This window comes from Mytilus edulis, chromosome 4 (assembly GCF_963676685.1).
Source record: "Mytilus edulis chromosome 4, xbMytEdul2.2, whole genome shotgun sequence".
Taxonomy (NCBI): Eukaryota; Metazoa; Mollusca; class Bivalvia; order Mytilida; family Mytilidae; genus Mytilus; species Mytilus edulis.
The window spans coordinates 63,698,294-63,711,966 of record NC_092347.1 but is presented as its reverse complement, the minus strand read 5'-3'; the positions used below and the strand labels follow the sequence as shown (position 1 = coordinate 63,711,966).

General features: G+C 31.9%; 1 protein-coding gene across 1 annotated transcript; it reads right to left on the bottom strand.

Moving 5' to 3' along the window:
* Positions 1 to 2,930: 2,930 nt before the first annotated feature.
* Positions 2,931 to 10,946, bottom strand: LOC139520197 (putative uncharacterized protein DDB_G0293878). The gene is made up of 2 exons (XM_071312670.1): positions 10,818 to 10,946; positions 2,931 to 6,876 (listed from the first exon to the last, which is right to left on the bottom strand). Exons 1-2 carry the CDS (start codon positions 10,852 to 10,854, stop codon positions 3,794 to 3,796), a joined length of 3,120 nt encoding a protein of 1,039 aa, XP_071168771.1. The 5' UTR covers positions 10,855 to 10,946; the 3' UTR covers positions 2,931 to 3,793.
* Between the last annotated feature and the right edge of the window lie 2,727 nt (positions 10,947 to 13,673).

Genomic DNA, 13,673 nt, shown 5'->3' with positions numbered 1-13,673 from the left:
CACACAAAAAAAAGGATTCAAAAATATGTATTCGAATTCCGACCAGAAACTTTTTGCTACTATACCTACTGCTTGACAATGAAGACATTGTATATACTAATTTGGAATTCCTTTGTTTGACCCTACTTGGGATCAATCCTGTGACATTTCAAATACAGGATACAATAATGCCACAGGCCACCGACATTGTTATACCTTTACGGACCCTATGTAAAAGTCTGTCAATATTTCATAATTGATTTCAAATTGCTTTAATTAATAAATAATCCTATTTTGAATCTCATTATATGGGTTTTCAGCAGTGATATTTCGGGAAATGTTACCAATATGGTGGGTTTAACTGTACAGGGGAAAGAAGAATTTGAGAACACAATTTCCTAGTTTTCCTACATTTTGTTGTACATGTGTCCATTTTTATATGGTGTTTTAAATGATAATAAAACTTTATTATTTTGTTCGTCCGAAGCTCTTTTCGGGATTTGTCTCACCAAGAACGCTCTAACCCAAACATTGTGGATATACATTTCCCAACTTACCGGTATTCGGTATTCAAGAGATTGCAGCTCCTACTCAGTTTTTGTTAAACATCACCAGTGTCTTAGCAGAAAGTTGTTGAACCAGGGGTATGTCAAGGAACGTCTCGTCCTTTTTCTAAAAAAAGTTCATCGGAAGGTACCAAAACCTTGTCGATAAATATTCCGTATCAACTTCACAAATGCTACACGATGGTATTGAAGTATATATTCTGGATACTGACGTTGTTTATCATCTTAATAGCGTGTTAAAGTGTTCTTTTATTTGTCTTTATATATATCACTTTTACTTTCTAGTCTGTTTGGTACATATTAAGTGGCTGTGTACTTATACATCCCGTTCCTTTGTTATTGTTCTATGATATTTTCGTATTCTTGTCTTTCATTTTTGGTAATGTTCTGTGTCTATATGCCTTTGTGTGTTTCTTTGATACATATGACTTGGTTCTGTACTTATACATACCCGTCATTGTGTTATTGTGCTATTGTAAAACATTTTGTACTCTAGTTTTTCATTTTTGCTAAATAAATAAAATTTCTCAAATCAAGATCGGACATGATTTTGAAGAAAGTTTTAAAAAGGCATATCCCTTCTTGCATGACATGTTTATCTTCATTTACATGATAATTATGATACGTCACTTCAAACATATACATATAAAACAAACTAAAACAAAAAAGACACAATTTTGCATAAATAGATAATTTTTTCTATTCTGAATGGTGAAAATTGTGACAAGAAAGGTAGATGAAAATGACTAATCTTTAACATCTATATAAAAATGTATAATTTGGTTAACAAGTATTTATCAAATGAGTCGTTTATGTCTTGTTTCATTGGCCTTTGTTACTGAAAATTATATTCTATGACATGCTCAGGCTAAAAATATAAACAAGGATGTCTTCAAAATTAGTAAACGTTACGCGTAGTGTCCGGTTAACCAGAATAGTACAAGTGTGCGACTTGGAATTTAAAGGAAAAATAAATGTTATTTCAACTTAAAAGTTCAAAAATGTTCACGTGCTTCTTAATATATATACCTTTTTGTGTAGAGTTCTTTTCTGCATGAAAATTAAAATATAGCGGTTTGAAAAATAATAAAGACGTGGTATGATTGCCAATGAGACAACTTTCGTTTGCCGTATTGCCTTCAACTATGACAAAACCCAATACCACATAGCAAGATTTAACGGAACAATTGTTATTTAATTCACCGTTATTTTTTTCAGTCACAGTCCGCATCCCCCCTTTTCGTCCCGACCCCTTCTACAAGAAATAATAGGACAAATATTCATTAAAATAGTGGGAAAATGTCAGGAAAAGACGTCAATTTCAAGTTTCGGGAATTGAACGTCAATAACAGAAGACTCACTTTCAACAAAGTAGAGAGTAAATTAAAAAGGATTTACTCAGCTCCTCGGATTCTTCGCACTTTAAACATTGGAAAAAGTTATACGACAAATAATAATTTGACATTTTTACCTATTATGTTGTTTGTTTTATTCACGCATCGTTGTCAATATAATGGAATTTACACTGCAACTAGTTGTGTTTATTTCCTAAATATAGTAACATAGCTTTATTTTGTATAATGTCAATTTCAACATGTAACACTTTCTCCACAATCAGAGGTCCATTAAAGGATAAAAATAAGTTTGACATTTGTGTTCCGATTAAAAATTAATTTAAGTTGCAGTATAAAAACAATATTAGGTCGATGTCATAAAAATATAAACTTTGGTGTACTCGGCGCAAAACTGGGGAAGGGCTCGGTAGAACCTCGCCCTTCCCCAGTTTCTCAGCCACATACACAAAAGTTTATATTTTCCTGATATTGACCTTGTATTGTATATTTGATGCGACTCTCATTCAAGTGAGATGTTTAGCTAGCTATAAAACCAGGTTCGATCCACCATTTTCTACATGAGAAAATGCCTGTACTAAGTCAGGAATATGACAGTTGTTTTCCATTTGTTTGCTACATTTGAAAATTTGAAAATGCCCGTACCAAGTCAGGAATATGACAGTTGTTGTCCATTCGTTTGATGTGTTCCATCATTTGATTAGTGATTTTCCATTTTGAATTTTCCTCTGAGTTCAGTATTTTTGTGATTTTACATTTTATAGCTAGTTAAACCAACAACCAAAAAAACAAATTTGACTGTAATTAATGGAATGCATTCAACGGAGAATGTTTTAACCCTGTCTCTAAAATCGGAAAGCCTATCACAATATATAAAAAGCATATAAGTGTATTGTTACTAAACATAAGACACCCCATAAGATAGTGTAAAAACCACATTTCAGCTGGATTTGTATATGCAGTCTTCAGGATTGTTTATTTCATGGGAAATATAATGAATAATAAAAAAATATTCACACTAAGAACACGAAAAAGAAAAAATCCCACTTTAATTAAATATACAAACAACATCGAACCTCGAAATGAATATGAAGAAAACAGACAATAACACGCAACACACAGTTAAACTTCTATTGTAATACAATCTTTCATGCTATAAACTACGTATTTATTAATAACTGATGCACTAGGACAACACCAAGAAAAACTAACGCTTTCGCATTACCAACTCTAATTAGACATAGAGGAACCATTGAGTAGACAACTCCAGAAAAGCATTTCTGTCGTTCTCTCTCATTCGTATATTTTTCCTTTTTTGGACAACTATATAACAATGCGAGTTAATCTTATGCTATTTGCATTTGTTTTGTATTTTTCTTTAATTTTAATACATGTATACACGAATTTCTTCTTTAATATGAATAAATTTTTAAAGAAAATTGAACATTTCATGCAACAAAAAATAATGCGATAAAAAAAAGACATGAAGTACATTATCAGAAAGTAAACGAACAGGATGTTCAAAAATTCAATACCAGTTGAACTGTTGTATATGATTACTACTATAGGGAATGACAATTGATTGTGCTAAAATAGCTAATTACCATAGAGGCATCTTTCATAAAACATTTGCTAAAAAAGTAAAATAACAAAAATACCAAACTGCAAAGGAAATTATTTAAAACACAAAAAGTCTTTTATAAAATGGCAAAATGAACAGCTCAGACGCATCTAACGAATGGAAAACAACTGTCATATTGCTGAATATTATGCACATAAAAATTGTAACTGAAACAATGCTAGTCTATATTCTAATGTATGTGCATTGCATTAAGCTTTCTTATTGTTGAAAAAACTACTCTTATTATACCTTAACGTAAACATTGTATACTAGAACTAACTTTTTTTCAACACAAAATTGACTGGCTGTTTTTTTACCTCTGGATTTGACTGTTTGTTGTTTTGATTTATGATCGTTTTGTTTTGTTCGATAACGTCTTCGTCCTCGTCGTAATAATATTCATAATCATTGTTATTAGTATATTCCTCATCGTCTTCGTAATATTCATCGTAATACTCATCATCGTCATTTTTAGTAGAACCTGTTGGAGGTTTAATAGTTTGAACACTCATATGGTCCTCATTATATTCCGATTTTTGTGAGTTAACTTGTAGTCTTTTCATTTCAGCCAAATAATTCTGATAGGCAATGTGATGTTTGCCATTTACCGCAGCCAGATGGCGCTGTAGATCAATCGTCCGTTTTCTCTTCACTGACTCTAAATATCGTTGAAAAGCAATGTAACGTCGAAGTTGTTGTTCATCAATATTTAATGGACTATTGGTTGCTTTAAAATTGACAGGTTTATTGGTTCCGGATCTTTTAAGACCTTCCACTTGCTGTTGACTATCATAATTCTTATAAAGGCTATTTGATTGAAGGTTTAAAGGCTTTATATCTTCCTTTCGTTCGTTATCGTTGCTATTGTCGACATACTCAACATTTTCATTCATTGCTTGCTGTAATTTTTTATAAAGAGCCTGTTTCAATGAGTCATGAGTATATAAACTACCGCCTGAAAAAAGTTCATTAGATGGGAAATGATGCATCATTTTGTCGGATATTAAACTAGGCACGGTTTTGATAGCGTTATTCATCACTTGTTTTCGAGAATTTAGTGACGACATATTATTGAAGTCATCATCATCATCGTAGCTCTCAAAGCTATCAAAACTATCAAAACTATCAAAGCTATCAAAGCTATCAAAGCTACCAAAGCTATCATAGTCATTGTCCGCGTTTTCATATTCACCAGAATAGTATTCATATGTAATGTCATCATTAGAATTGCCATTATGTCTATTTGTTGATTGTAAATGCTGTTTACTCGCCGTTTTGTGTTGTTGTGTCATCACCAATTTTTGGTACGCAGTGTTTTTGTGTGAATCTTTTTTCTTAAGATGTGATAGAAATAGAACGCCTTTTATTTTTTCATCGTAATCAGGTGGTTCATCGTCGTAATATTCGTATTCCCCATCGCTTTCGTACTCATACTCGTAAGATTGATCCTCTGAATGCTTTTGTTCAATATCCGATGATTTCAAATCTTTTCGCGTTGATAAATTTGTGTTTTTAGTCATCGTTTGGGAATCACTGTACATGCTCTTTTTGGGTGCAGTTAAAGAATCAGTGACTCTGCGTCCTGTCAGCCTTTCTTTCTTAATAACATGGCTTATACTATCAAGTCCTTTATTAAGGTTCGGTTCTACTGTTTCTTCAGGATTCGCCAGTTTCGACTTTTTTGTCCTTACGAATTGTAATTCATCTCCATCTGACGTTTGTGTATTGTACACTAAGTCTTCATCATTATCCTTTTGATGTTCATTTGGTACAATCGAACTTGTTTCCTGAACCAATGGAATATAGGTTGTAGTTTCGAAAGAATTAACGGGTGATTTTGTTTTTAAAAAAGCGTTGATAGTAATGTCATTAATTTCGCCAATTACAACATTATAGGAAGATGATTTTATAGCTTCTTCTTTTCTATTCTTCGGCTTTATGAACGGATCAACAAATTTGTTTATATCTTCATGATTTATATTAGACTCATTTATTATAGACTTCGAATTATAAGCCGTTTCATGAAGTGTTGGAAAATAAGTTGAAGTTTCAAAAGAAGTAACGGGTGATTTCGTCTTTGAAAAAGCTTTGATATCAACGTTTTTAGCGTCGTCAATTCTAACATGATTATAGGTTGGGTTTGAAGCTTCTTTCTGTTTATGTTTTGGCCTTATGAACATATCTGTTAACTCGGTTTTAACGTTATAATGAATGTTACTCATTGACTCATTTTGAATAGATATCCATTTATCAGCCATTTTCCCATTTGTTGATGATGTGTATGTATCATTCACTGAATGTTTATCCTTTCGTTGTTGATATGGTACTGTTGAAATTGTTTCCTGAACTTTTGGAATATAGGTTGTAGTTTCCAAAGAAGTAACGGGTGATTCTACCTCTGTAAAAGATTCGGTAGTTATAGTATCAACTTCGTCAATTGTGACATGATGATAGATTGGCTTAGAAGTGTCTTTCTTTCTTTGTTTCGGTTTTATGAACTGATCTTTGAATTCGTCAATTGCAACGTGACTAGAAGTTGATTTTGTAGCTTCTTCTTTCCTATGTTTTGGTTTTATTAACTGATGTGTAAATTTGTTTATAACGCTATAACTAATATTATCAATAGACTCATCTGGCGAAGACGTCAATTTAACAGCCGTTTTCCTGTTTGTTGAAGAATCCTTTAACATTATATTAGAATCATTTGCACGTCTTTTGTTATTTTGATTTACCATCCACTGGTTTGAATTAATGTCTGCCATTGGCATGGCAGATGCTGGTGTTGTTATATCTGATTGATTGCTTATTGAACCATCATTGGAATTACTTTTAGGACTTGGTTCAGATGATGTAATATATGTATGCTTATATGAAACAGTATGACTCTGGGAAGAGTGTAATGTGTTGCTGTTGGGTTTATTTCTAATATTTTCTGTTTGAAAAGTATATAAAATAGGCACGTCTGTTACTTGCAATATATCTAGATTTCTGTTTCGAATTTTAGATTTAACGTATGTTTGAATTTCTTTCCTTTGGTATTTTGTGGAATTCCTAATATGAGTGTGTTCTGTGTGAGATTTATCAACTGGAGTCAACTTCATGTCTTCATTAGCAATGTTGTAGTTTAAGCCATTGACCTCGGTATCGTGTTTTGTTATGTTTTCCTGGTGTTTTTTCTTAATGAAGACTACACTGCCATCTTTCGAAGAATTGTCATTATCCTGTATATTTTGTTGAATTTGTATAAGACTTCGGGAAGTTTGACTGGCGTTTGAATCGTTGAAATCAGTTGTATTATTGTGAATCATTGCTGTTACCATACCGTATTTGTCTTTTGTTGACAGGATACTGAAAATAACTAACAAATAAGAACAATTTTAACAAAAATAACAATAAAAAGAGAGGGAAAAGGCTTATTTTCGTGCAACGTGTTTTGCCACTTTATATTTAACGTGTAGCCGTGAAAAAGGTTCGTTATTCATCAAAGCAATGTAATGATACCTAAATGTGCAAAATTGATGTCTTTTGTCTTGTTTTCATAAATCTTTTCATTCTTTACGTTAAAAAAAAAAAAAAAAAAGCGGTATAAAACATCAACATCATAAGAATATCACCCAATATGTAAACCATGTTTGGCTCGACCTTTTTCATAATTGATATTTGATACATGATACACTATTTTTTTTGTGTTATTGTGTTGTTCGGATGACACGGCCAAAAGAACAATTGTAATTTGTTCTTGTTTCAGAATTTTTATTTTTTTATGATAGGATTTTTTTTTATGAGATTCCCAAAACCGATTCAATAGTGATCGAAGGTACTAAACATTTAGTACAAGAACTTTGTTATAAATAATCAAACCCAAAGAACTGTTTTAAGGTAGCACAATACAAAGTTTTTGTCACTCCCAATCATACAACTTTAAACTGATGTAATTCATTCCATCCTTCTTTATATTTTATAAATGAGGTACCAAAAGAAAGAAGAAAGATTAGTCTTTCAAATTGTGATAATTTCATTATGACATAATTATTAAATAATTAATTATTATGTAATTAGTCGCTATATTGTGATGCCCACACTTGAATGAATTTAGCATCTTTGTTTTTCATAGCATCCCAAAATATTTTATAGATTCTTGTACAACACAGCTTGACCTCCAAAACTGTGTCTCAGATTTCCAAAAACATCAATAGAACAAATTTTATACCCAATTGAACTTAGTGGTCTCTAATGAATTGATGTTGCAAACTTCATTGAAGATTTATGAGAGAATTAAATACAATAGGAAAAATCTGAGACACAGTTTTGGAGGTCAAACTGTGGTGTGCAAGAATCTATAAAAAAAAATAGGATGCTATGAAGAACAAAGAAGCTAAATTCATTCAAGTATGGACATCACAGAATGCAACTAATTACATAACAATTAATTATGTAATAATTATGTCATAATTAAATTATCACAATTTGAAAGATTAATCCTTCTCCTTTCTTTTGATACCTCATTTATAAAATTTGAAGAAAGATGAGTCGAATTACATCAGTTTAAAGATGTCTGATTGGGGATGAAAAATCTTTGTATTGTGCTACCTTAAGTACATCCTGTACATACGAAAATGTAATTGTAATTAATATATAAGTCATGTATTATTTAAAATGATTGTGGTTGCAATTTAACCACGTTGGATTGAATGATTGTAAACATTTTTTATCTTGTCTAAATCAAATAACATTATTAGCGCTAGCTATGACTTTATTGCACTTGAATCTCTAGTTAATTGTGATTTGGCTATTTGTTTATGTTTCGTCAGTCTTTAAATTTTTCGAAAAGCTAAGGATTTTCTTATCCCAGGCATAGATAACCTTAGCCGTATTTGGCACAACTTTTTTGAATTTTGGATCCTCAATGCTCTTCAACTTTGTACTTGTTTGGCTTTATAATAATTTGATATGAGCGTCACTGATGAGTCTTATGTAGACGAAACGCGCGTCTGGCGTGCTAAATTATAATCCTGGTACCTTTGATAACTATTTACACCACTCGGTCGATGCCACTGCTGGTGGACATTTCGTTCCCGAGGGTATCACCAGCCCAGTAGTCAACACTTCGGTGTTGACCAGAATATCAATAATGTGGTTATTTTTATAAATTTTCTGTTTACAAAAATTTAATCAGCAGGATATGTTACCTATAGATGCACCAAGTTTATAAATCGACACTAAAGAAGATTGATGAGCACCTTAATAAATTGGACGAGCCTAACCATATATCTGTTTCTTTTCTAGCTGCTATCAATATCTATATAGCAGCTAGGCTAGCTACACGTTCAAAAGTCATAAATCTACGTAGCCCTATGTAGCCGCTACGATATTGAATGCAACCCAGAATAGTCATCAAATTAGAAATTATATCGATTTTGTCCAAATCCCAATTTTTTCAATTCGACTGGGTTTTGATTCGTAAGGCGGTTGATGCATGTATATTTGATTATTTTATTCTGTAGACGCATCCGATTTCAAGGTGTCATGCAACTTCCTCAGTGTTTTGTCTGTTACCTTGATTTGTCACCGGAATCGATTTTAGAGATTTGAACATCGGTAGATATAATGATAAAGATAGGAACCTAATCCGATACCTCCATTTTACTTACATGTTTGACGTTTAAGGTGGATCATTGGTAGATATTTCTTCAGACAGATGGGACAACATCCCTAATGCGCCTCGAAATGAGGAACTCAAAAGTCACGTGTAAAGAAAAAATCTCTGTGTAGTGATATTGGACATGTTTCTATTTTTAACAAATGACTGAACTTCATTATTTGTGGTGATTAGGAAAGTAGAGGAACATAGAATAAATGTGTAAAAACTATGGAGCTATTGCATGTGTTCAAAATATTACATTTTCAAAGAACTTATTGTGTTAAAAAGGGGATATTTTACCATAGGGAGCCGCATCACAAAAGGATATTCGGGGTTTGCTAATTTACGGAAAAAGTAATCTCACTTCGTACCCCGAAAATTTAACCACATATGTGAAAATGTCACAGCTTCGAAACGAGCTATCATACATATCCAAGTTTACGATATGGACTGAGCTACAGGAAAAAACGTTACCATTACCGCCTATGTAAAAACAATTAAAGATATTGAGCCAGATGTTTCTTATACTTTGCCAAAAATAAAGGTTTCACTATGCTTTTTTCTAATATAATGACAAAGGAGGGGTTTTCCGTGCTATTTTTCAAGCTACAAGACGTGCAAAATTGCCCAAAAAAACCCCCACATTTCTTTTTGTTTCTGTATCCGAAGAATCTATGAGATAAAATTTTGAAATAAAATATGAGAAGATAGCATTTGTATTATGCTTAAGAAAAAAAACAACTTTATAGTTTCTTGCTACAAGTCAAAATTTCCCTATCATTCGGGTATATTTTTGTAACCACAGGAGGTATCTCTTCTGAAATAGCGAAGAAAAAAAAAATTTATTCTAATAAACACAAATATTTTGTATTTGTTTCAACATTTTAGATAATGCAATTCATCACTTATTTTACTTCATACAAGTAAAAAGCGTTACTCATAAATTGCAAATCTGTCTCAAATTTGCTGATTTAGGCATAGAACAGGGCTGATTTTGTACTGCTATTGTACAATACAAAATGGCGGTAATATTATGAATCTGTCTTAATAATGCATCAATTTCAGAAACAACTTCAAATTTAGTGCATTTAGAAATATCTCATTAACTTAAGTGTAAAAATGTACGTGACAAAAATAGCAAGAATACAATAAGTTGTTTTGTATGCAAGTGAAATGTACACAAGGAAATATATTCCTTAGCTATATAATGTTCCACTCTTATGGGCATTATAACAAGTACTATTTTATTTTAATACATTTCAGTTTCGGTTTTTTCCTCAGTAAGCTATTCTAGTTTAAGTACTGTGATAGTTTAGTCAAGTTGAGCTATATGGTATAGGACGATTTTTGGATGTTAAAGTTAAATGAAGTGTTTCATAAAAGAATAAGCTCATATACATGGAATAGTATTAAGTTTCATGTGGCAACCTAAAAACAGAAAGAAAGATGTTTTTGTTGATTCCTGCAAATATGAAGATATTTGGACTTCGCGTAAAAAAGTTATGCGAATAACATGTTACAGTAAAAAGTAAGGGATTTGCATCAGAACAATGCATTTAACCCAAAACACAGTGCATCTTTTTATGCCATTCAACAAGAATAATTTTATGAATTGTCGTATAGACATACGTTTAACATTGATATAAAATACTACTCACATAAAAGATAAACAAAAGTTGTATACAAGTATTCCATTGTTATGCACGAAAAACGTAAATATCACACTGCAAGTGAAATGAAATATTCTGATTACATATTAATGTTAATTAAGTCCAATAGTTAATTGCTTGTTAACTAATAAAATATATATTTGATATGCGTATTTAAAGTTTTAAACTGCGTTATGTGGTTACAGCTCATTACAACATGTTGACCGGAACATGTACATGCCATAAAATTGAGAAAGGAAATGGTGAATATGTCAAAGCGACAACCACCCGACCATAGAGCAAACAACAGCCGAAGGCAACCAATGGGTCTTCAATGTAGCGAGAATTCCCGCACCCGTAGGTGTCCTTCAGCTGGCCCCTAAAATATGCATAATAGTACAGTGATAATGGACGTCATACTAAACTCCGAATTATACACAAGAAACTAAAATTTAAAATCATACAAGACTAACAAAGGCCAGAGGCTCCTGACTTGGGACAGGCGCAAAATTGCGGCGGGGTTAAACATGTTTATGAGATCTCAACCCTCCCCCTATACCTCTAGCCAATGTAGAAAAGTAAAACAATAACAATACGCACATTAAAATTCAGTTCAAGAGAAGTCCGAGTCTGATGTCAAAAGATGTAACAAAAGAAAATAAATAAAATGACAATAATACATAAATAACAACAGACTACTAGCAGTTAACTGACATGCCAGCTCCAGACCTCAATTAAACTGATTGAAAGATTATGTCTTCATCATATGAATATCAGGTACAATCCCTCCCGTTAGGGGTTTAGTATCATACTATCATAAAATATATGAGAAGAACATAACCCGTGTCATGCCAACAACTGTTTTTTTAGAACATGTTCATTTTGAATAATCTGCATTTAAAATTAAATAAGTTAAGTTTGATATCCTTAAAGCATTTATGCTATTCAATGCACAAAAAAACTATCAAGTAATATTACTAATTTAAAACAGTCATAGGGCTCTCATATTGACGTATTGACAACTATTATGGTTTTTTTTTAAATTTTAGAGATACACGTTTCAATAGTTTTTTATAACTTGTCATGTCACAAAATAAGATAATTTAAACATTATAATTCAATTTATGCTAATAATCCATGTAGTTTCCCTTTCATCTTTCACGAATATGAACGTTGAGTTCCTCTTGTGCCCAAACACTTTACTTTGAATGAATAATATAACTTTTTTGTAACCTTGACTCAATTGCTGTGGCATTGAAACAGGCTTCCATGTGTTATGATCCATTTTTACCTTCTAAAATTTTTAAGACTTGTACAGTAGTAACTGTATGTTATATTATTGAAAAGTTTGATAGAAGAGAAGCAACTCTAATAATGTATGCATACAAGGTACATTAGTATACACACAGTGTACATTCTGTTACCTCTTATTAGAAAAGTGACAAAACACTCGGCGTGTCGCAGACATTTTTGATTGCTAAGGCTTACAATGATTGTTTTCCGTCGTCAATTAGTAATTCCAAATTGCAATTTAAGATTCTAACATAGTTTTCAAAGTAATTCTTCTAATATTTCGTTCCGTGTTCTGATGGTTTGTTAAGATAGATGTAGACATGTGTTAATCAATTGTGTATTCATGAATACAAAATAAGAAACTACAGTAAATATTAACACAATTTTAACTGCAAATATATTGAATACATGCTCATATTTGATTAAATTGTTTCATACGTTCGTTTAGGGGTCAATTATGTTGGACTGTTATCCGCTCGTCCATCTGTCCGTCCATCCGTTATTAACACCTCTGACAATTACTCAAGCACGCTTTCATAAGTTTCATGAAACTTTGATAAATTGTGTTTATTGACGTCAGCTCCCTTGTCATTTTATATAAATTTTCGATTCTATATTTTTGAGTTTTTCATAAAAAAAAATGGTAGTTTTCCAGTATTTCCAGTAGCCTTAAACAATGCCATATAATTCATGTTTTGCGTCCATTTGAAAATGAGGAAATATGGAATGATTGCCAATGAAACACCTTTTCACCAAAGTTCAAATGACGTGCACATCACTCTACATGTAAAAATTCGAATAAACAATGTTATGCATGGATATAATGGACATAACATGTGCAGTATGAATCTTCCTATTAAGATTTCATGCGCAACAACACCTTATTGAAGGTTATTGTTTGAAAATATGACCTTCTTTTACAACAAAAATTAAACAAGAAAGCAGGAACAAAAAGAACAACATAAAATATTCTGGAATGTATTCTATATTCACGGAAGGAAGGCAGTGCAATCCAGTAAAAAACTAAGGCTTTTCTACCTCAGGAATAGATTACCTTAGCTGTGTTTGGCAAAACATTTAGGAATATATGGTCCTCAATGCTCTTCAACTTTGTATTCTATTTGGCCTTTTAAACATTTTTTGCTTCGAGCGTCACTGATGAGTCTATTTTAGACGAAACGCTCGTCTGGCGTAAATATAAAATTTTGATTCTGGTATCTATGATGAGTTTATTTACCAGCATATAAAAATATTTAAAACGAAGGATAAATCAATGGATAACTCAGGACATTAACACACCTTAGATTTGAAAAGATCACGACTATTAAAAGTAAAAGAGAAAAAAAAACATGCCATTTTAATCGAAAGATGTAAGGAATTTAATAGACAATGTGTATGGATGTTGTGATTTTTTATTTGATGGACGGCTACTGATAATATAGATAGTCTGTGTTTAAAGGGGCACTAGCTGTCGAATTCATGGTCACCGATTTGACTCACATTCTCATATTTGATTTAAAACAATGTAAAACATTTATCTTAACTATCAAAAGTCTAAAATAAACAATTTAC

What these genes read in the sequence shown, in the direction of transcription:
- LOC139520197 (XM_071312670.1), bottom strand. Translation starts at nt 10,854, where the DNA reads ATGGAATACTTGTATACAACTTTTGTTTATCTTTTAT. An exon ending in AACTTTTGTTTATCTTTTAT is followed by an intron (nt 6,877 to 10,817) that starts GTGAGTAGTATT and finishes CTTATTTGTTAG; the next exon opens with TTATTTTCAGTATCCTGTCA.